The sequence below is a fragment of the Colletotrichum siamense genome, assembly GCF_013390195.1.
Source record: "Colletotrichum siamense strain Cg363 chromosome Unknown KSG_Cg363_contig01, whole genome shotgun sequence".
NCBI lineage: Eukaryota > Fungi > Ascomycota > Sordariomycetes > Glomerellales > Glomerellaceae > Colletotrichum > Colletotrichum siamense.
In genome coordinates this window covers 1381079-1403614 of record NW_023501014.1, presented here as the reverse complement: position 1 = coordinate 1403614, position 22536 = coordinate 1381079, and the positions used below count along the sequence as shown (strand labels likewise).

Sequence of the window (22536 nt, the reverse complement as noted above, 5' to 3'; positions counted from 1 at the left end):
TGGTGTACTACATGCAATGTCTCAGTTGGATTAGGGCTGGCTTGGTGAATGCGGAAAAGGGGTAACGGAGAGGGGCAATTCTTGGCCAGATTGATCTGCTTTTATTTCATCATTAGCCTCACCATGTCTTTGAATTTCTCCATTCCTTTCCCGGCAACTCCGATTGGAAGAACACTCAACTATGAAGTCGCGTGTCCGTTCCTGGTTAATGCTCGAGGGGCTCGCGTGCTACAGAGGGGTACCACGGAAACATCGATCCTCCTAGGCATGACTTGCCGATCATCTGCATTGGCAGGAGCTGATGGACCATTACTTGTTTCTGCCATGTTGCAGAAGCTGAAGGTTGATGCCATTCGAGTATTGTATTGATTGACGGGTAGATGCTGTGACACACCCAGTCGTCGATGTGTCACCTCATCGGTCAATGAATGATTTACAAACACGTGGGTTTGATATTCAGGGGTATCTCAGCCTTTGAGGTGTCAGTTCGAGATAGAGGATTCGTATTTCATTTTGATACTTGGACAATCATCCTTCAGAGCTTCGCTTCCGTCATGGTGTAGTATAACACTCGATGACGAAACGAACAACATGAGAGCTTGTGTACAGAGCTCAGGAGAATCGTAAACAGTTGTCATGCCGAGGGCGCTTGGTGGCCTCTGTGGACCAGTATCGATGCAATCACCCATTCCACTGGTCCCGAGTAATGCAATCAAATGCAGCTTTCCGTTGCGAGATTAGGTCGGCCCCGGCAGCGGCCGTGGCAAAATCTTCCGCGGAAGCGCGGATGCGAGTCTAGCGACGTTTTGGTGGTGCCTGTGTCACATGTCTTTCCTCGTGGGAGGGTTGAAGATGCAAGTCTGCCCGAAGGCCAGAGTGTACAATCCTTTCGTCACCGGGACGTGCAGAGGGCGTGTCTCGGGCGGGCGGAGGCGGCTTCGGCAAGTTTGTTGAACCGCAGAAATACGTGCTCTGCATTGTCCCGTCATCGGAAGAGGGTTGTTCTGCAGGTAAAGTCTGATGATTTTGATGTACCGGTAGTAGGACAAAAAGCCACCCTCGGGGAGGAATATGTCATGGAAGATGCCAGCGTGCCGATGTCGGGTTAATCTCTCGCAACTTTCTAGCTCAGCTGAATACCTGTTGGCGTCTGCATCGTCAGTCTGTCGTCTCCGCCAACAACAGCTTCAGCTTGTGATATTTGGGCCATGATCTGATCTCTAGGCCGCTAGAAACTACTAGCGCAGTACGACAGAAGCCGTCCTTGGAATTGTCGGCAATGCTGGTGCATTTTGGTCGGAGGCACAAGCGCCATGCGAAACTCGCAACACGCGTGGTGCCTGGATCATTGTAACTCAAAGGCACATGTGGAACTGTTGGCGCTGGAGAGAACAGCCCTAGAACTTGGGCAGGAGAGAAAACCATCTCAGTAAAACTGTGACACAGTTGGACGAGATTTCTCAAGCCCTTCCAAACCTCTCTGAACAAGAGGAGATCACATGCGTATAAAGATCAGCCCGATTCTCGACCAAGTCTGCATGAAAGAACTTTCATCATCAGCACATGCAGTCTCACAATCAAACGGTCACACACTGAGCTACATCACCGCAAACTACCAGATAGCCTTTCCCCTGCCATCAGAATCACAACAAGAAGCACTCTAACCACTTTGGTATTCTGGAGTTGCCCTATTGACCACCAACAAGACTTAACTTTCCAACCTCAACGCATTCTATTCAATCATCACAATGGCGAAGTCTTCGGCCAAGCAATCTTCCTCATCCAAGTCAAAGAGTAAGCATCCCAACTCCGTAGGTCTCAGTGATCCCCATACTCATGTCAAAAAAGGCTCCAGCAGCCAGAGTTCTAAAAGCTCCAGCACCGTCCCGGTCAACCGCTCCTGGCAAGACCCCTCGCTGGACCGTGGTCAACGCTCGGCTCAAAGCTCAAGCGCCAGCTACCCTGTCGGGCGCTGGCTTACCGAGCCGTCTTGGCAAGAGCCGTTCAACAACATTGCGGAAGTACCCGCAGCGGGATCGGCCTCGGCCCATGCAGGTGGACACCAGGGATCGGGTGCGGCTGCAACGTATGCCACGTCCCGCAAGTAGCGATAACGCCAGACGGGTTGACGTACATGATGCTTTTAGACCTTTTCAATTTCCTTGGAATTTTCCTTATTTCATAGAACACTAGACTGCGCACTCGCAATAGACTTTTCTGGGCCCAAGGTTTCATAGCTACACACAGTCAAGTGCACAGAACCGCCGACCTCCTCACCATTCCATAAGACAAACCAAGATTAGAACTTGACACCGGCCTCCGCCATCTGCTTACCGTACTACAAATTAATTAAGCTTGTCGGATCTCTCCATTCTATAAAATGACACACACCTTCTTTAAGCGAATAGCTTGTACAGTAATAAACCCAGTCGTATCCAGAGGATCGAACGTAGTAAGAGAATCCATCGAAGCATCCTCCTCGGAGTACAGCTTCTCATCCGATGAGCGGCCGAGTACATAGACGCTGCCTTTGTATAGGCGAAGTCGGACTTGGCCGTTGACCCTCTGCTAAGAGTAGTCGAGGCTCGCTGTCATGCGTGTGAGCTCACGATCACCTGTCTTTCGGAATTCCCAGTGCTTGGAAAACTCACGTTGCAAAAATGCCCTCTCGGGGCTAAAGTAAGCACCCTGATAGATGAGCTCAGACCACTGCTGGCTCATCGCGTTTCGCAAAGAGATGACTCGGCCGTCGAGGGCACTTGGAGCAGTAAGCAGATACACACAGATACAAGTGTTGATGCTTCTTACAGCCCCTCGATGGAGATGTGCGCGAGACGGAGGATGGTCATGGCTGGGGAGTCTGGTTTGTGTCAGAACATGCTCTTCATGTATACATGAATACAGCGGTCATACCATAGCATCCACGAGACTTGAGCCCGATAAATCGGTTCTCAACGATGTCCTGCCGCGCTTGTCAACCCAATTCTGAAGAACCTCTGAAGTTAATCAAAAACCCACAATACGGCCAACTCCATGTTTCCCGCCGATTCGATTGAGCAGTCCAAAGAGCTCAACAGAATTGGTAGCAGTCTGCTGCGGAGTGACCACTTTCACCGGCGTCCCTTTCTCGAAGTGAATCGTGATATCAAGGGGCGCATCGGGGGCATTCAGAGGGGAGACTGTTTTGGTCCACATGTCCTCTGGAGGCGTCACGTCTGGGTCTTCGAGGACGCCTGCCTATGCTCGTCAGCTATGCTTTTCTTATGGTGCTATTTAGGCGGCTTACCTCGTAGGAGCAATGGGCAAAGTTGTCATCCATGGAGAATGGCTTCGCCTTGGTCGATGAGACGGGAATTCCTGAGGTTTTGTTAGCTTGAAAGAGGGTTATTCCTGAGGTCCTGTAGCAGTACCTTTCTCAGCGGCATCGTCAAGAAGATCGATTCGACCCTGTGAAATGGCCTATCAGCTTGTGACTAACACCTCATGAAACGCGGGGGCATACCTCAAATCGCTTGTAGAACTTGGGCAGGCGCCAAGGAGTAATGCATCGTATCTCGGGATTGATCGTGGCGAATGTCAGCTCAAACCTTACCTGATCATTGCCCTTTCCGGTCTGCCAGCGATTAGCCTCGCTTGCAAGCAGTGATGTGATCAGTCATACACAGCCATGGGATACGAATTGACACCCTTCTCGGGCAGCAGCCCTCATCTGGCCTCGAGCAATAACTGGCCGAGCCAAGCTAGTTCCTGTATTTTGTTAGTCAGGGTGTTTTTACTTCTTCCTTTTCAAGTGTAATATAAATCCAGCTCACCTAGCAAGTAGAGACTCTCATGCACGGCATTCTAGACGGTGTCGTCAGTCAAGGCTAAGAAGGGGTCCCAAAGATGTCTGACGCACTGCACAGCTTTCCAGCACAACTCTCTGAAAGACTTTAGCTTGAGCAAAGTTGACGTGGGGACCTGCCTTACTCTACAAATTCCCGCTTCAAGTCATCGACGATCAACTGCAACGACGCGATCATCAGTAACATTGTTATCTCCATCGGCCTACGGCCGAGCACCGCGTGAGTTGTCGCACTTTTGTCGCACCGATCTGCAAAGCTACGTTTCTATGGTTAACACAAGTTATTTCTCGATATTGGAAAAACACGTTACCTTTCTTCTCAACCGAAGCCCAATCAGATTCCTCCTGTCCGACGTCGGCAATGTAGCAGCTTTTGAGGCGTCAGTGGGAGCCACGCCGATTGATGGTACGTAGGATAACGAACATGACTTCGTAATTCTGTTCCACTAGCCAAGCGAGGATGACTGAGGTATCGAGCTAGCGATTGACATCAGCTTTAAAGTGTTTTCACCATGCATGTGCCATTGGGCCGGGTTCTGCTGTCATATATGTCACGATATCGTGTCGGGAGAGAGGACTTACGCCGCCAGAGTAGCTATTTACGATGTTGTTTAGCATGCTTCCATGTGTGTACCGGCCTGAATTCTGGAATTAGACTTACGCGAGACAAACTTTGCCTTTGGACATTTTGGTGGGTCGCTCGCGGAAGGGTTGTGGTAATTGTGATGTTATTTACAGTTTGCCAACGAGTCAGGAGATCAGGAAAGACAAAAGATCCGGAGAGAAGATGTGCAAGAATGCACCCCAAGACTGCATATCCAGATTCTGAGAAACTTGAATGGTATCTCTTATAGTTTCCAACTTAACCTCTTCAATTCAAACATAGTCTTATCGGTGAGTCAAAGTACGCCCTTTAACGCGCTTCTGCACACGGCAGGAACATCCCGACCGAATAATGACTATGGAGTCACATCCTGCACCAGTCCGAAAAGATCTTGCGTCTGTCCCAGATTGCTGGGATGCGTGGGTGTGCCCAGACATGAGGCTCCGCGAAGAGGTGATCATTTTGGTGCCGTTTGACGCGTGTGGTCGTGTTGTCTCGTCTCGGCTTTCCTTCCCAGCACGGGCGCGGCCGGCTCGAGCTTCCTTCCCAGGATGGAGTAGGCTAGCGACGCTGGGGACCCGACGATGACAACGATTGATACCAGGGCACATTGGAACTTTGGTTAAATAGTACAGGATCCTTTTTGTCGAGACATGAAGTTGGACACTGCGTTTCCCCTTCTACTTGTGAGTCACTGCAAGCAGCAAGCAGTTTGTCCTGGACCATCCAAGATTGTCGGCCCTGCGTTAGCTAGCGTCTTTCGGAAAGGTATATATTGGAGTCTTCGTCCAACTAGTTGATGATTTCAGCAGGAAACAATGCGCCCCCTGCGTTCAACCGCTATTCGCTTCATGCAGAAGGCATTATGTGTGGCGCATTGATTCTCAAGAAGGGGGCGACACTGCCCATTTGATTAATGGAGACGAATCGGCATGTATCTCGCCGTCCTGTCGTCCTTGCTCGGCACGTGTTCATTTGGCTGGAATAAGCAGTGGAGCAGGAAGAAGCGTCCCATCTGATAGAGAGCTTACATCATCACAAGGAGTATTACTCAGGCGTTCAGCAACGTATTCTCAGTGTATCTGTGATCATCTTCTAGGAAGGTAAAGAAACAGGGAGTTACATACTGAACTATTGTGAATATCGCCATGACTATGGGCGGATGAGACGTAGATAATTAATATGCAATACTTCCACATTGCCACGAATCCAAATGTCCATAGGACAGTCTATCAGGTAAGGTGCGTCACGATTCTGCTGCAGCGTCCACAGCCAACCCCCGTCGTAACATCTAGAGGCTAAACAACCATCGAATGGTTTAGCAACGGCGAAGTATATATTGATCAGTCATGAGCTGTGGTCTTCTGCTGTTCCCCAGAAATGATTTGCGTGTCACCCCAGGGTCTTCTTAGATTGACTTAAACCTGAAGATCCACTGTATGGCTGTTCCTTCTGTAGACTATCAGTCAGACTTTCCGAAATATTGGTAGTGGGTTGTCGTAATTGGCAGCCCCTTTTCTGCTCTGGGGTTATTGATTTCTCGCAGTTTATTACGCATCAAACGCAAAAAATACACGTCAGAGCACAATAGTCAGATTCATGCGACGCCGGCACTCCACCGACAAACGCGAAGAAGCATGTCACAATGAAACGCTAGCTATGAAATGAGCAACTTGGTCATATTCGATCTCATCTTCTCCCAGTTTTCGCGGACAGTAGTCGTTCGCTCTAAACAAAAGTCTTTTTGCGACTCAAGGTCTTGTTTTATTTCGCAAATTGTCTCCCATTGGAGGCGATCCCTATGAGAATTAGATGCGAGACATATAAATTACGATGTCATGCCATGCGTACTGTTCCAAATTAGGCTTTAAGACTGATGCTTTTGTTCAAAAGAGTAATTTTGGGACGGTATAAAGTATAAACCTGCGGATCTTTCAATGAGCAATGGGAGGTTTTCATCGTACCCCTCTTGCTCAGCCCACTTTAGCATCTCTTCATTTCCAGTTTATCTGACCATAATACACAAGGGAAGATAGAAAATATCATGACTACACCGCGTAATTCCTCAGATGTGAGACCTATGACAGAAACCCAGAGATTTTTAATTGCCGTCGTTAGTCTTAATTGTTGACTGTGAAGGATGAGACGTCTTTCCTTCAACAATTGCTGGTGGCTGAACTGGAGAACAGGCCTGGCTATGTTGGAATATATACTCTTCAGAAGTCCAAGCAAGAATGATTGGTAAAATCGAAGCGTTCTGCAATTGTACCTCGTCATATATTCCTCAAGCACAATGAGACAAGACTTCCCTCACAACTCGGCTGATTATCTCTGTTGGCACAGTTTCTTGCCGCGATAGGCCTTCATTCATTCGCAGCCGAGGGCGGCATGTGCATAAATACATGTTCTTCGCGATGCAAAGCGCACTAATATGCTTCACCATTGCAGCCTTGGTCATCAAGTGGTCAATGGCGTAGGTCTATGACGGCTGAAGAATAGTTAGCAGCACATGCGGAAGACGGATATGGCGAATATCATGATTCTTCCAAGTTTTTGTCGTGCTATGCCATGTGTATTCCAAACTATGTATAAACCAAGAACGACATCGAAGCGCAGAAAAGCACACAATCACGCTATTTCTGGCTTGGAAGGAGGCATGACCGTCTCTAGACCGGCCTTTTCTGTTCCCACTCTAATGCGAACTCGGTTTTGGCGCCAATCAAATTGTATCGTCAAAAACATGAGTGCAGAGCCTGTAGCTTAAATAGGCCAACTCGCTTACTCTTCCCCATGCACCGGGGGCAGTGATGTTGTCATCAACCTTCCCAGTACCGGCCTTGGGTTCACCATAATCACCATGATGCGACTCCGAGCGATTCTCCAAGTCACAACACGCACGCGAAGTTTGGGTTCAGACTGAATATGAAAGACCCGCAACCACCGGTCCTCAAGGCTTCAAACCTCTCCAAGCCAAAATAATCGCCGGCCCAAAGGGACGGGTCGAGACAAATGCGTTCGGCAGAGTGCTTCTCTTCGTAGAGAAACCATGTCATCTATCGGGAAGGTCATGATGGGCGGCGTGTCGACTTTGTGGGCTGGAGCTCCAGCTGAAGTATTCGTCGTGAATATCCTACCGACCGCACCGGACGACAGAATTTGAATTAGCAGAGTCTTCCAGCGCGTATGTTAAGACAGAGAGCCGTCAATTTAAATGCCTATTCGACTGAGAGATCGTGACATCCTGTGGGAGACTGATCCACGTAGAACACACCGACATGATTGTCTGTATTCCTTGCGACTCGAGCTGGTGTTCATACTTTCCGCTTTTATAGTCACGCTCAGCGACCGAAAACGACCTCACGGTCCGGTGGCAGGGCCCGAGGCTATAAATTGACGCCTCCTGGCCTCACGATCTGACTCGAGGGAAGCAATACAGGAGGTCCAATCGCGTTGACGTACAGGTTTGCGCTTGAGGACTACTGCTCGCCAGATTCCGCGGCAATCCTTAAGCAGCATGACGCCAAAAGCACACGGAGAGAACATCAGATCATGTATCAAACATCACATTTCCCTGTCGACGTACGACTATTCTATACCAATACTGCAAGACAGATAACGGACGATGGAATATAGTGACATTTATTGAACGGGAAGTCGGGCGACTGGATGTCATCGGCTGCGGGTTTGAAGTGGTATCTCAGCTTTGGCTGATCTACTGAATTAGGTGTCTTAACTGCAGGTTCTGGAATTGAAGTAAATTGTTCCCGTTGATGCTACGTTGATGCAATATTCATATTTATATGCGAGGGCCGGGGGACATATTTGCACCGCTTCACGGGATCATGTCGTCGTCTGTGAAGAGGGGCAGGCTTGACTCTGCACCTTCCGCATTTGATGGGCCAAGTGCGTACACAGGCGTTCTGTCATTGTACAATCCCATGTGAACACAGATGATGTTCTCAACTCGGTTTGCAATTGAGTGGCCATCATCCACATGATAACCAAGTCTTGGACGTGTATTTTGGCTCCCGACATCAGCTTGGCCCCACGTCAAACACATCTGCGGGAGACCACTGAGCAGCATGCACAAGAAACGAAAAGCTACAAGTAGAACTGATGAAAGCATATCCATGCGGGCTTCAAGAAAGGTTGCCGTGAAAGGTCTGGCCAATGATGCGGAACACGTGGAGATGTCGCCGGCAGACCCCGCATAGCACCGGCCCCACAGCTCCGGTAGGAGCGTCGGGTCTTCGGCCGATGCAACCAGAGGTCAGTGGGCGAAATAGGAACATTGTCAGCGTCATTCACTGGACACGGTGGTTCGAATTGAACTCTTGCACGTCCCGTTCTCCGTGCCAGTGCGGAGGTTGGTCCCCTCGTCCCAAAATTTGTATGACCCAGTGCCAAGCGTCTTGGTCAAACCTTCAGCCAAGCCACGGCTTGGCCACCCAACCAACCAACCTGTGGCTCGTAGTGTTGCTGAAGACAGATGGCTGCAGTGGCAGCCAGCTGAGGGAGGATTCAGAGTGGCTGGCGACGCGGTCTCGGCCAGACTGTTCGAGACGGCGGTGCCTGGCGTGGCTCGCCGCCAACGTCTCGAGCAGCGCGGGCCGAAAGCCTTGTGATGCGTCGGCGCCAATAAGCCAAGTCCATAGGTGTCAATGTCTTCTCATTCTCAAATGTGTGTTGCTTGTCCGACCCCAAGATATCAAAGAGCAGATTATCTGTCTTGGAGATCGGCTGCATGCGCAGGGCGGGCTCGTATTCCTTGTTGATTCTCTCGGCTATCGAATCCGGATGCACATGGAAGACCGCCGAGCGAAACGGCGCTGCTTGGCGGACTGTTGGCAGCGGACGAGACGTCATGCATTCTGCGGTGCTTCCCCGCGTACCCACGAAGCGGCCAAGAAATCACCGGAGGTAGTGGAATGGACCGGGGAATTCGAGATGTCCGGTAAATGAAGGTTGTATGCGGGCGGCGGCACAACTGACTGAGAAAGCTGACAATGGGGGCGGCAAGTGCTTTTGGCGAGATTGATAAACAGTTGCATTCGTAAGCTGACTGTGTATTTTTGGAGCGGACGTTCGTGTCCCTGACAGATCGCTCGCCCTGGAGGGAGGGATTTGTTTGTGTTTGGTCCAGATCTCGGGGTTCAAGCTTCTTAGGTAAGCGAATGACTGGAAGGGTTGGATGGTTCGGCACGGCAGGATGAGGTGCGGATATTTCTCCCCCATTCGTCCCGCTCGCCGTTCCTTCGATGGCTGCGGGTTTGTTGTTGTCAAATGTCAATTGAGTCTGCAAGACGCGTTCATGACTCTTGCCAGGCTGCCCTGTGTCCGCCACCCTGCGGCCAGAAAGTCAAAAGGCATAAGCATAATTGAAGAAATGAGCACGTTCGCACACACTTTTTCGCTGAGGCGCATGACGTCAACAAATCAGAGGCCGCCATTTGCTCGGACGGAAGCATTGATTGGCAGCGGGATAATAGAGTTCCTGGCGCACAATGATGTGCTGCTTGGTGCCTGTCTGGCCCGAGTCTCTGGGATTTGTTTTTCCAGCACTGAGAAGCACTGAAGCAGTCTGGTCGGGGCCTTCTAGCGCTCCGGCTGGAGTTGGTGGTACAATGGTGATACCACAGTCAGCGATTGATAGCATCCTCCCGTAAGGCCAGGCCGCGAGATCCATCGGTGCAATATTCGATAGTGCCGTCGCGTTTTGTCTTGAGAGACTTGTCTGCCGGTGCCCATTTGTGTCCTTTTCTTAGTGCTTTTTGGTGGATGGCCCCTTCTCCACGTGGAACCGGGTGACGAGGACCCCCTTTGATGTTTTGCGCCTCAGTTTCAGTAGCGGGAGTTGGAAACGGTGGAGAATGAAGGGGGCTCGATTGCTAGATTGTGCCTTATCGTGTTCGGGACTGAGTGAATGAAGGGGAAAAAAGAGTGGTCCGCGGACGTGTTCAGCGAGCTCAAAGTGTTTGCAGGTGTTCTGTTCTCCCTTGCTGATCTCTCGCTGCAGGGCACTGAGACAGAGAAACGAGCGTTTGGGAGAGACTGAGGCGAGTGCCCGTTTTTTCGCAGTCGTGTTAATTTGTTCTCGACCACGCAGGTCCCTGTCGGAAATTCCCACAATAAATGCTGCAGGAATATTGGAGAAAATATTGGACAGGAAGGGTAAGGCGCGATCCACCCCAGCGCCAGCCACCCCCTGCACCACTTTGACGCTTTCCGTTTTCCGTCTTGCCCGGCTGATGGTTGTCCTCCAGTGGGCGATGGCAATTGCCAGTGACAAACGGGGGAGGGGAAACAGCAGGCTGGTGACAGGCTTTCGTTGGCGTTGGTGGGTGGTGTTCTTCTTTTCAGCTGAACGGCGCCTTGTTTTCCACGTGTGGCGTCGCTGTGTGCTCGAAGGCGCCGGGTACCTTTTTCGTTCAGTTTCTCAACACAAAGAAGGTGGCAGCAAGCCCAGGGGAAGATTGACAGTGTTGACAGGACAGCAAGCCATCGCGAGCGCCATACGCTGCGGAAGTGCGTGACGGTGTCTTCAATAGCCAAGCCCGCCATCCCCCCAGGGCCCATCGCCGGCCAAGACTGCGATGGAGAAGAGGCGGCTGGCCTCGTCCCGTCTTGGGATGTTGTTGTCCAGTGCGCTCGGTCAGACCGGACCAGCCAGTAGAGCACTAGAAATGTGCATCGTCTGTTGAGCTGGCAGCTGCAAATGCACTCGCACAGGCGCTGTGCTGCACTGCCCAGTTTTTGCGCTCTGTTGGCGGCTGCTATTCATCGACGAGGGGTACGGTATTGGATGCTCGTATGACGGAAATACGGTTGGTTGGGGGGAGGCAGTGAGAACGCAAAGTTCAGGTGAGGAAGGATTGGCAATTGAAGGCGCCGTGGGAATGATGATTGCCTTTCTCAGGTACCTGGAGATGCGGAAGTCACTGCCTGCGGCAGCTTCCTTCCTGTAACATTTCATCCATCCATCGTTCCTTCCCTCACCTCAGTCGAAGAAAACGAAAAAACCAGGCAGGAGGCAGGAGGTACGTACCGTCAGTGTGTTCCGCCTTCCCCAACCCGAGCAGTAAACCTAGCGGGAAGATCCAGCGGTCCTGGCCAAGCGATTGGAGTCGCTAAACTGCATCTGGAACCCCGGACCCAGTACGTACCTCCTTCGGCTGATGCTATTCGCCAGCCACCTGGTCGAAGCAGGTTCGAACTTCCAGGAACTTCTCAGAGCCCGTCGCTCCCGCAGCGCTTCCCTTGTCTCCCACGCCGCAGCAGCAGCAGACCACCCCCTGTGACCACCTCTCTCCATGTTCAATGTCCCTTCCAGAGGCCATCCCTTCCTTCCGGCCTTCCCAGGTGGTGTCCACTGGGTCGCAATGCCCTGTTGTGTTGTGCTGGAGGGTGTGGATTACGGGTTGCATCTGCTGTTTAGCCGTTTGCTGGCGGCGCTTCTGCACGCCAGGGAAGCCTCGCTGCATCACCTGAATATGTAACTCCTCATATGAAATAATACCAAGAGATACATCCAGTCACCCAACTTCTCCGCAGGGCTCTCCTCCTGGGTCGTACCATCCGATCCATCGGCCCTCTTCGCTGTGTCCCTACCTTAGGTACCTTAGGTACCTGTAGGCTGTCTGTCTGTCTGTCTGTCTGTCTTACTCTTTACCGCGATTTCTTGCTTTTTGGTCTGTCGATTCCCATCAATTCAGTCATCACTTTCCCGATTCCCTCTCCGTCCTCTTCTCTTCTTGCCTCCCACCTCTCTTCTCCCTCCTCCATCTCCAACCCCGACCACCCTCGAGCACGAAATAGACGTCTTTTGACTCTCCCGATCAATCCGGCGCCCTCCGCCTCTCTACCTTCTCCCCTCCGCACACTCGCTTCGTCACCACTCGAGGAGGACCAGGAGTCAGGACCGACCGATCGAACCCGCTCCCGACGATACCTCAGACGCTCCAACAGCCTTTCGACATCCACATCCACATTCACATCCTCAACACTGTCGACCGCCGCATCCGAGTCTCGATATTCTATCTCTCGTCCTCGACAATTTCTCTTCCAAACAACTCCTCCCCGACGAAGTCTACCAAGGATCATTCTCGCCCAGTACGCTTTTGGGGTCCGCCTGACACGAGAATCTCGCTTCCCTCACAATCCCACCCTCCCGAACACCGAGCCGAACATCCACCCCTGGTGACGAATAACCGCCCTCTCGAAATCACCGTGTCTCAGAAATCCTGACCTCGAAGTCGACCAAAAACACAACTCGCGACGTGCATCCATACATACGTACGCTCGATTTCGCCTCCCGGAACGACGAAACTGGCCCTCTTCTGCAGTCTGCATCGACCGAGCAAAAAGCAACGCTTTGAAGCAATCTGTGTGGCAGAAAGCTGGGACGGCAGCTGGACCTTGCTCGACCTCCCGACGACTTCGGACGAAAACATTACGACGCAGTCCATCCGCCAATACAACTGTAAAGCTTTTTGAAAGCATCTCGGCCGAACACATACCACATTACTACCGACCAACGCTTCCACGACTCGATCACATTCCAACCACGCCCAATAACCTGGGCTTGACCTGCTGGATTGTGGCTCATTTCTCGACTCGTGCCAATCGCTGCTTGCTCTGGCCGACCGCAATTAGGAGCAAATATTTCACTCTATTGCTCCCATTGTCTCCGCATTCCAGTGCCTTGTTTGGCTCTCGGGTGAATACCTACGACTAAATCCTTCCTTTCGAAGCCTCCTTTTCTTTTCAATCTCGACATCTGCAACATCGACTTGACGCCTCCTCACTGTGGCCAAAATGTGTAAGTTTCACCGGTCAGCGTCCTGTCATTGATGGATCTTAACACTATGCAGCTTCTCCTACGACAACGTTGATGCCCTTTGCGCAGCTGCCGGCTTGTGCAACACAATGCGGTGTCATGTACGATGCCAACGGCGCTTGCGTTCCTCCTGCCGCTGCGGCGGCCGATGAGACGACCTACGAGAAGTGCTTCTGCAGTTTCAGTGCTCTGCAGCCATGGAAGACTGCCGCCACCGGCGTGTGTGACTACGCCGGGTGCGATGCCGCCGGCTTCAGCAGCATTCAAGGGTGGTTCACATCCCTGTGCAACGCTGTCGAGGGCAACGCCGTTGCAACAACATCTGGTGCTTCTTCCACAGCTACCAGCGGGTCGTCAAAAGGCTCAAGCAACAGCGGCAATGGTGGAGACTGGTAAGCTTGTTGGGTTTTCACGACTTGACTGATTGCTAACACCTCGCAGGCTCTCCAACCACTGGAGATGGGTCGTCATGCTTGTCATCCTCGTCGTCGCCATCGCCGGCATCTGGATCGGTGCTTGCATCTGGCGCCGCCGCTACCTCAGGAGGAAGGATCGCATGTACGAGCTTGGCAAGCACGCTCACAAGGGCCCCAGTGGTATTATCGCTGGCTCCGGCGTCGACGTCAACCATGCCGGTCTCGCCCAAGGACCCGGCTCATTTATGCCTGGACCTGCTCCTGCCGCTTATGAGGAGAAGCCACCCAAGGAGAAGAAGAAGTGGGTTGTCAACGAGCGGACGTAGACGACCCGCAGGATACGTGTAGCAATACTCTTCAACACTATCCCTCAACGGCTTACGAGACGGCGTTTCTATCTTTTACGGCATTTGGTGTCTGGATATCCATTCACGTTGTTCTTGGGCAAGACTCGTGCTTTCTTTTTTGCTCATTATAGGCGTACGGCAGGAAATAGGAGGGTCTGTTTGTTTTGTTGGTAACAAATCATTGGTGGTACATGTCCCTTTCACCAGGCGGGTTTCACGGGGACGTCGTTGGACATTTGCAGGGGAAAACCGGCACCCAAAATCCACGTCACAGGAGCGGCCCGAGTCCACCACCTTTGGCATGCGGGTTTAGACTACAGCCGGGCAGTGGTCTTGAGGCCAGCTCGGCATCCAAAAATGATAATTTTTATACCTCTTCATCGGCATTGGACACGTCCATCTGACCGTTTGCATTGTTTTGTTTAATGATTCGTGCACCCCACTGACTCGACAAAGCATTGTTTGCTGTTGCATGCGTCATTTTATTTTTCCTCTTTTCCATCTCTGCTGACCGGGGCCGGCTTGCGGCGGGGGACCCTCCCGACCGTCCGAGCGGGCCGATCAAACTGATCAAACGGATTGTCGCGGTGGGTTCGCGACAACCCTGTGCTCTTCCTTTGACACCTGCAGCGTCGTAGCAGGGAGCTTTGTTGCAGTGTGGATTCGGGGGCCTGGACCCTTTCTCGCCATTTTTCTTCTTCTGTGGTGTCTGGAATTGTGTCGGGCTGGGGGTTGTGAGGCAGGTTTGTCGGAGCTGACGACGGCTTCACAACGTGCTCTTGTGCGCGTTTGGTTTAGCCAAGTTCGCTCCTTCAGTGTCGAAAATCCCTACACGTATCATGTACTCGGCGTTTGGGATGAAGCTCTTGGTGGATGCGAGATGTCTGTAGTTTTCATCGATGGAACGTTGGAGGGCGATTTGTGGAACATGATGTCGTTGACGATTTTGGAGGTGAAGTTTTTGCCTTCGGGGATTTCGCGTATAAAAATGGTTCGGGCTTGAGAATGACCTGCTTTTGTAGCAACAATTTCCCGAGGTACTAGATCGGGTAATGCGCTTGGTGACGCCAGCGCAGGAGATGTCGCAGCTGGCTTATCTCTGTTGATGTCGTTCGTAGAGGGAGGAGAGATAGGCTCAAAAAACGTGTTGGTCTACTTACCTTGGCGTCATTAGAGTATTGAGTGATAATAAAGTCGTAGAAGGGACACTGAATAGTGGCTTTCGAGGCTGGTGGTGTTGGTGTGATGATCGATGTTGTGCTCGCCGCCTGAGTTGCATTAAGGTTTTCAGGATGGGTGTTTTGAACCATTCACAACAGCCTTGCAGGTGGCTGATTGCTCGTTGGGTCTTTTGACTTGATTCACCATCGAGAAAGTAGTCTAAATACCTGAAGCCGTGTGCGATCCCCGGTTTTCAGGAGCCTGGAGGCACCGCGATGGAGAAGGGGCTGGCTGATTGGGCGATGGGGACTTGGTGTTGTTGTGGCATCCGAAGTCCCCAAGCACGGGGTTCGACAACTCTCGCATATATTTAATGGGAGATCCCGTCTTGGGTTGTGGCTGGTTGACACGCAGCAGCAAGGAGAATTGTCAGAGTTTGCTTCTCAGCGATGATCTTTAATTCAAGCAACGCCTCATGACGTTGAAGGTACATGGCTTTTGACCGGGGTATGGTAATGGGTATGGAGTTGCCCTCCGCCTGTTTTGTTGGAGTGGTATTTGGGTATGGGTATTCGATTTGACGAGTTGACGATCTCTTGTCTACTAGGGCGAAGTTTGTAGGTGACATTGCCCGGTCTTGATTACGGACCGTCGTTCATAGTTCAGTGAAAAGTACGTTCACATTCCCAATATCCATTCGTGGTTCTTGTCGAGTCAGTGTGTGTGTGTGGGGGGGACTTGAATTTATATTTCGACATCTCAGCCGTCTCGCGGACGGTGAGGTGAGAGGGGCAACTTGATAGCCTGCGAAGTTCGTCATGTTTAAAGGTGAGCCGTAGGACACTTGCAAGGAGTCCCCAACAATAATGCCGCATTCGGTCGGTCGTTTATGACGAATGGCTTTACTAGAGGTTTTGGAAACCTTGACAGGATTGAGTCATTGACTAGTCGCGTCCTCGCACGAATTGGATATTCTGTCGCAAAAATGCGTGATAAACAGAGGGGGAGTGCGGACGACAGTGACTTTCGGTATTAAAGTCACGAGTGGTGGCTGCCCTTTTCTTTGGGGATGTCAGATTTATTTTGTGTGAGCTAGCTGCGCAACAGAATCCTGCAAACAAGACAGAATCACGTCGCCTGGTACGGTTGCATTGTCTTTTCTGTTGGTGAAGTTGGCATGAGCCTGCTTTTAATAGTTTGTGAAGCTGCGTTGTCATAATGCTCGTCAGGCCTCGGGATGTGGAGGGTCGTGGTGAATAGCTCTGGGGCGAAACGGCATGGATTCGGGCTGCTTGATGCGATGGTACAGGTCTCGGCTATCTTTCCGAACGTTCCACATAGCAAGCAGCGTCGCGTTGGAAAGGCTTTGTTCGTATTTAAATCATGGTATCATTAATGACTGGAGGCTTTTGTCACACAGCAACAGTGACCGTCGAAATAATCCCTGGCTGATACCTCATGTTTGCATTTGACACGGGCTACCAGTTGTTTGGTGGTCTTCCAGGAACTTGGATGCAAAACGCCGCCACGATATGAAGTCCATACGTTTGGTTCTGCCTGTTGTTTTCTTTAGTACGTGCTTATTCATCGATTTGTTTTGATGCTGTGAGATGAGAAGTGCAAGAGAACGAAAGGCGGGATGACTGGGTTGCGTGTCGCACAACAAGCTTCGCTTCGCCTCCCGAGATTCAAGATATGGATCCCCAGAGTCGGACTTTCATTGCCCCAGAGTCGGACTTTCCTTGCCCCAGAGTCGGACCTTCATTGTCTTGTCTCGGACTTCAGTGCTGATTTCTGATTTCAGAACCTTTTATACTGCTAGAAGCATGGGTCATTATCGGGATACACGATATGGTGGGATTCGATGATTTGCCCCCATTCAAAAGAGGTGAATCAATCGAAACAAAGTGTTGTTGATCGCATTGTAAGAAGTTCTTCTGTCACTTGGAAGGTTTTGCTGATATCCCATACCATTTGTAAATTACCAATTTGTTAAGTTCGGAAAGAGAATACTAGGTTCAGTTTTCTTCGTCCGTCATCAACCAGAGCACTTTATTACTCATATAATACTCAAAAGCTCTAAGCATATCGAAGTTGTTGGCGGGTTGACCACAGAACGACATCTTTCAAAGTGTATTGCATGGCACCTGCATTTCACCCTCTTATCAATGCAATGTTCAGGCAAAGCAAAACCTTTTCAGAGTCTTGAATCGGCGTGGCTGAAGTCTTCTCTCGGGCATTGCGCGGCGTTAAATAGCCAGGCAAGTCAGCTTCGGCCCCTTCCCCGATTGCAGCAGAGAATGCTCGCGTTGCAGCAGGCCAGTGCCCATGAAATCATGCCAATTTCAACCTTGAAAGGTAAGAGGTCCATTGTACATAGATTGAAACGTGACCAGTCACAATCTAGACTGCGCCAGATCCAATTGTGATCGGCCTGCTGTCTTTCGATATCGTTCCTGAATACGAGCACGAGCTCGGAGAAGTGGCTTAGGACGTACGTCATAGAAACGATATCGCCTTGAGATCATTTAGAGATAAGGTCTGTTTTGTGTCCTTGGGGTGGGGCCAGTATTCATACATACTACCGGAGAGTCGGCTGACTTGCTCATACCTTCCTTCATACCCGCTTCAACAGCTGGCAGATGTGCATGAGAATGAGTGGTAGCTTCAAATACGCCCCGGAGAGGATGGAAACCGGAAAGAGCACATTGCCATAATGAAACAGTTCTTGGCAAGTTCACCATCATTATAAGTGGGAGCAGAGAGAGTCTTGTCAGTGTTTTTCAAATGAAGATACACGCGTTCGTCAAGATACGAGGATGAAATCGCCCTTTCGATATCGGAATAAATCATTCAGCTCATCGTAAAGCCTTCCTGAGCATACAGATAGAGTATCGGAAATCTTTGTTTTCGGCAATAAGAATTCGGGAACCGCAAAAAGCTTGAAGTATCCAGGGCAGAATTATGCCTCCAGGAGAAGTTCCAATAGAACTGAGTCGAGTGAATTTGAATGCTTAATCACACAAGTCTGACTTCCTCTGTGCTACATTGATCCCAAAACTCCCTTCCACAAGGCCCATCTACCGCCGTGAAAAACACTCCAGCTCTGCGATACTCTCCAGTCTCCCCAGTAGGAAGTGCGAAAAGACCCAGAAGAAGGTCCTGATAAGAGATGTCGTCACGATGCCTATCCTTCCAATCGGCATCGGTGAACTTGCTCGATAGCAAAACCATATACAATTGGTCGATGGGGCCATCGTCGCAAAGTTCTCCCCTTTCAGAGATTTCGCTCGACGGTATAGACTGAAGTAGCTAGTCGGGACGTACATGCGCTAGGACGGTCCCATCGTCTGCCAAGAGTTCATAGGGGAATACAAAACCCCACCACAGTGGGTTGTGGCGCATCCTCGTCGACGGTATGGCACAAATCTTGGTTGAGAGCAAAAGGAAACTATCCTTCACCCTGCCGTAGGGGTTCAAGCCATCCAGAGTAACATGGCTATCGAGAAGCTGGAACTCTGGCTGGTAAGTTGTCTTCGCATGGGAAACCCATGTTATGCCTCGTGGCTGAGATGCCCAGCTCCATGACGGTGCTGTGTATGATTCCTTTGAAAAACTGCTCAGGTACTCAGAGGCTGTTTGTCTTCTCTCGAGTGACCATAATAATCCATTATTCAGATCAGAGCTGAAAATGCCAGCCAGGTAATCCCCTTTGACCCTTTCTGTCCAAAGCTTTGCTAGCGCAGAGAGCGCTGAAAAGATGTCGCTCCGGTAAGTGAGAGACCTGCAAGAATATGACGAGACCAGCCCTCGCCATTGAGACAAAATGTCCCCCTCAGAGTTTCCCAGGGATTCCTGCTGCATGTTTCTCGAGAACGTGTTTGACTTGTACTGGACTTCTTTGGGTGTTATGTCGTAGATTGAATCTTCTGAATAGACCAGGTCATCTCCTGAACACACATGAATCATACTTTCTCCGAAGAATAGTATTCTTGAACTCAAAACCGCTTCTTGGAACGTCCAACCACGTCCGTTCCAGCTGCAGTTTTGGTCGTCGCCGTAAGGATCATACAGCGTGAGGCCAAGATCGAAAGAATCAAATTCCTTGCCAAGAACAAGGGGCAATACCTCCGGACATTCTGTCGAAGGGGCAAAAAGAGAAAACCGGCCAGAAACAGCGGGCTTGAGGGACGAGGTGAAGTGGATCTCAGCAGAATTTGAAGGGCATGCGCGCGTGAGGAAGCCATCGAGGCATGAGTTACCTTGACCGGCGCAAATCGTCAGGTATGCCCTAGCATAGACAGCCCCCATTTGGCCAGCCTCGCGTTCCCAATCACTCTTGTCATCCTGGACGATGCAAAGAGAATCTATCCAGATGTACCGCACGCCCAGAAGGGTGCATATCTGAAGAGCATCTTGATGTGTTTTTGGAAGCGTCGAGAAAGATATCTGACGGAGCCGATCTTTGAGCGTTGAAGTATTCGTCATCAGTTGGCGTGCGGCTTTCTCAGAGGGTCCCCAGCAGTAGCTCAGCGCAACATAACGTTGGTCTTCATGTGGATTCTGAAGTGGTGGGTAGTCAGCCGTGATGACAAGCCGGGGATCGTCGTTTTCCTTGCCCAGGCCCCGAAAGCCAACATCAATAAGTCGGGTCGGGAGTCGCCGGTCTTTGGTGACTGGAGCAAGAGGAACTTGCAAAGCTATTTCCATGAGCTCATTCAGACGTCGCATGCCCGCTCTTGATGAGATATTTTCCTGAACTGGCTGACGTGGTATAGAAAGCCATTGAGCGCATGGATCTTGGGTTTTGGGTCAGCCAAGCTCAAAATCCGGGATCAGGCATCATTACCATGAGGGTCGGCTTGGACAGGGAGTTGGAGCTGCCAAGACAGATCTTCTTCACCACTGGCTTCATTCAGAAGCCTGAAATAAACACACAAGGCTTGAAGATGTGTCCTGAAAGGTGGTTCACTCAGTGTGTGCGGTCCCATGACGTAGCATAGCTTATGAATAAAGAAATCTGAGTATTTGCGCTCCGACTCGACGAAACTTGTGAGAAACCTGGCTATCTCGGTCTTTATTAGAAAGCATAGCGAGCAGCCATTCTCAGCCGATTGAGACAGAGCTGGTAAATCTGGCAGTACATCTTTGAGGTCGTAATCGAGGTAAATATGGTGATGGAGCTCCTCGCCTTCAAGATGGGGAGCGAAGTAGGACTGGCCAGACGGTAAGGTCTCAACAGTTCCGTTGAGATCCGCATCGTTGAACTGGACGACTTGGCACTTCTTGCAGAGAGTAGACATTTTGAATAGAGATTGAATGATTGAAAATGAGCTTCGAGGTGCAAGGTGCGCGATTGTGAATGGACTAAAGTTTGGCGGACTAAAGGAAGAGCAAGTGCAGAAGCTGGGTACCAATGAATGCGATGTTTATCTGGTAAGGATGAGGAGAAAAACACAGGGAAGGTTGTAGCCATGTGCTTCCGTCTTAGGCAAGGAAAATATAACGCAGTTTTGAACATGTCGCGACTTCAAGGTTTTCAAACTTGGTTAGCCTATTCGCCCCCTTGTCGAAGGAAGGATGATCAGCCTCAGTGGGGAAAGAGCAGGATGAGCTAGGCGGCAGAAGCGCTTTGCGTGAATTATCAAAGATCATCACATGTCTCTGCCTACCGGAAGGACAATTGTCTCGAAAGGTTGGCCCTCAAAGTGAGAAGACTTTAGTGTCACGATCGTTTTGTGGATAGTTGCGATTTGCAAATCAGCAGCACCGGAATTTGTCCGTGGAATGTTGAAAATTAAGAAAGAAAACTACGGTTGCAAGTGCATTTAATATTATGACAGAGCCACAGGAAGTCCATCATATAAACACCCTTTTTTTTTCTCCCCTGGCCGAGTCCGTGAATCTCAACGATACGATCACCATGGTTGCACAGAGGTTCCGGAACCGAACTGGGCTTTGGGGTGGAGACAGTATGCAAACACAAAGTATGTTGCCAAGGAAGGCATGCCAGCTTGGCAAACAGCTGACAGCTACTGAAAGGAGCTAAAATGCAGACTTGAAGTTTCGACTGCCGACTTTAAGGCCGCCCGGCTGCCTCGAGGGCGACAATTTCGTTCGCAGTGCGGCAAGATGAGAAACAGAGAGTGAGCGTAGAGGCTAGCTGAATTGCACAAGGTTCAAGGACCCCACTACGGCCGCTGTTTCCAACAACAAGGCAGATCAGCTGATCTGCCCGGCTAGCTCAATCGGTAGAGCGTGAGACTCTTAATCTCAAGGTTGTGGGTTCGACCCCCACGTCGGGCTCAATTCCCGTCCGCGATTGCGCGCACATTTCTTTTGCTCTTTTTGAGAAGTGCCAGCCACGTCGTACATTGTTCTTCCTCTGTCGTCTTCTGTTCCCTAAGCTTTTTAACCCGCCATTCAGATCTTTTCAATCTGGCCGGACGATCGATTACCGCAAGCTTTTGATTCCGTCTAGAATGCATTAAGGCATCTAATTGAGTTGACTTTTCACGTTGGACGGTGTATGACTGGTTCCTGGAAGTCTGACCAGCCATGGAAATTTACATCCAGCTGAGTGAAGAGCGACGTCACTTCATACTGAGCGAGAGTGGGTATTTGGGGACGAAGTTTGTCCTGATAAGTGCATTAAAGAGAGCCATGCAATTCCAGCAGGGCTTGAGGAGCATCTGCGCTAATTGCATTCGACAGGTAGTTGCCTACAGTCTATGTGCCAATTCATCATTGGTAAAATAGTGTAGTTCTCTCAATCACCCACGCATTGCAAAAGTAGAGGATCACTGGAGTGGGGTTTACGATCAAGTTGAGGATCTTCATGATACATGCAGTATTCAAGTTGAGTAAGTCACTCTGTGCTAGCAATTCTGGCAATTCGAGAGGCGCCTAAGGGCCCTATTTTAGTGGAACTATGTAGACTCCGTCATTGTCTCGAACCAGACTCCTCCCAGTTGCCAATCTCTCTAGGCTGCACCGGAAGCTGACGAACGTATCGTACTAGTCGCTGTTCACCCAGGTGACCCTCTCAGAAGAGCTATAAACGCGCCCCCTGCACCTGCTATCGATGTAGAAGTGCAGGACACGCTCCTGACCGCAAAACAGGACGCCTTGTCGTTGTATTCGGGACCGATGTAGTCTGTAGATAGAGTCAGATCAACTCGTTGATATTTCAGTAGGGAGAATGCCTCTGAACAGGAAGCAAAGTGAACCTCGAGACATCAAGAAATGCGACTTTGGTACTTCATCAATACCGAAAAGAGCTGTTTCAGTGGATCTGAACTGGAGGTTGAGATGATCATCATGGTTAC

At 50.5% G+C, this 22536-nt stretch overlaps 4 protein-coding genes across 4 annotated transcripts; 2 read left to right on the top strand and 2 right to left on the bottom strand.

Moving 5' to 3' along the window:
* Positions 1–1748: 1748 nt before the first annotated feature.
* CGCS363_v000350 (uncharacterized protein) lies at positions 1749–2108 on the top strand (the record flags this gene model as incomplete). Its single annotated transcript, XM_036632199.1, has 2 exons — positions 1749–1794; positions 1849–2108. The coding sequence occupies 2 exons, from the start codon at positions 1749–1751 to the stop codon at positions 2106–2108; spliced, it is 306 nt and encodes a 101-aa protein (XP_036502891.1).
* Positions 2109–2299: 191 nt separating this feature from the next.
* Positions 2300–4531, bottom strand: ARG1-0 (Argininosuccinate synthase; the record flags this gene model as incomplete). The annotated part of the gene is made up of 18 exons (XM_036632198.1): positions 2300–2338; positions 2392–2528; positions 2652–2758; positions 2809–2860; positions 2914–2962; positions 3019–3237; positions 3287–3357; positions 3411–3447; positions 3503–3613; positions 3662–3747; positions 3813–3843; positions 3895–3922; positions 3970–4004; positions 4079–4101; positions 4156–4214; positions 4269–4321; positions 4427–4439; positions 4506–4531. 18 exons carry the CDS (start codon positions 4529–4531, stop codon positions 2300–2302), a joined length of 1176 nt encoding a protein of 391 aa, XP_036501829.1.
* An 8731-nt stretch (positions 4532–13262) lies between these two features.
* CGCS363_v000348 (uncharacterized protein) lies at positions 13263–14026 on the top strand (the record flags this gene model as incomplete). Its single annotated transcript, XM_036632197.1, has 3 exons — positions 13263–13266; positions 13319–13676; positions 13726–14026. The coding sequence occupies 3 exons, from the start codon at positions 13263–13265 to the stop codon at positions 14024–14026; spliced, it is 663 nt and encodes a 220-aa protein (XP_036501830.1).
* Positions 14027–20030: 6004 nt separating this feature from the next.
* Positions 20031–20511, bottom strand: CGCS363_v000347 (uncharacterized protein; the record flags this gene model as incomplete). Its single annotated transcript, XM_036632196.1, has 2 exons — positions 20031–20113; positions 20181–20511. 2 exons carry the CDS (start codon positions 20509–20511, stop codon positions 20031–20033), a joined length of 414 nt encoding a protein of 137 aa, XP_036501837.1.
* Between the last annotated feature and the right edge of the window lie 2025 nt (positions 20512–22536).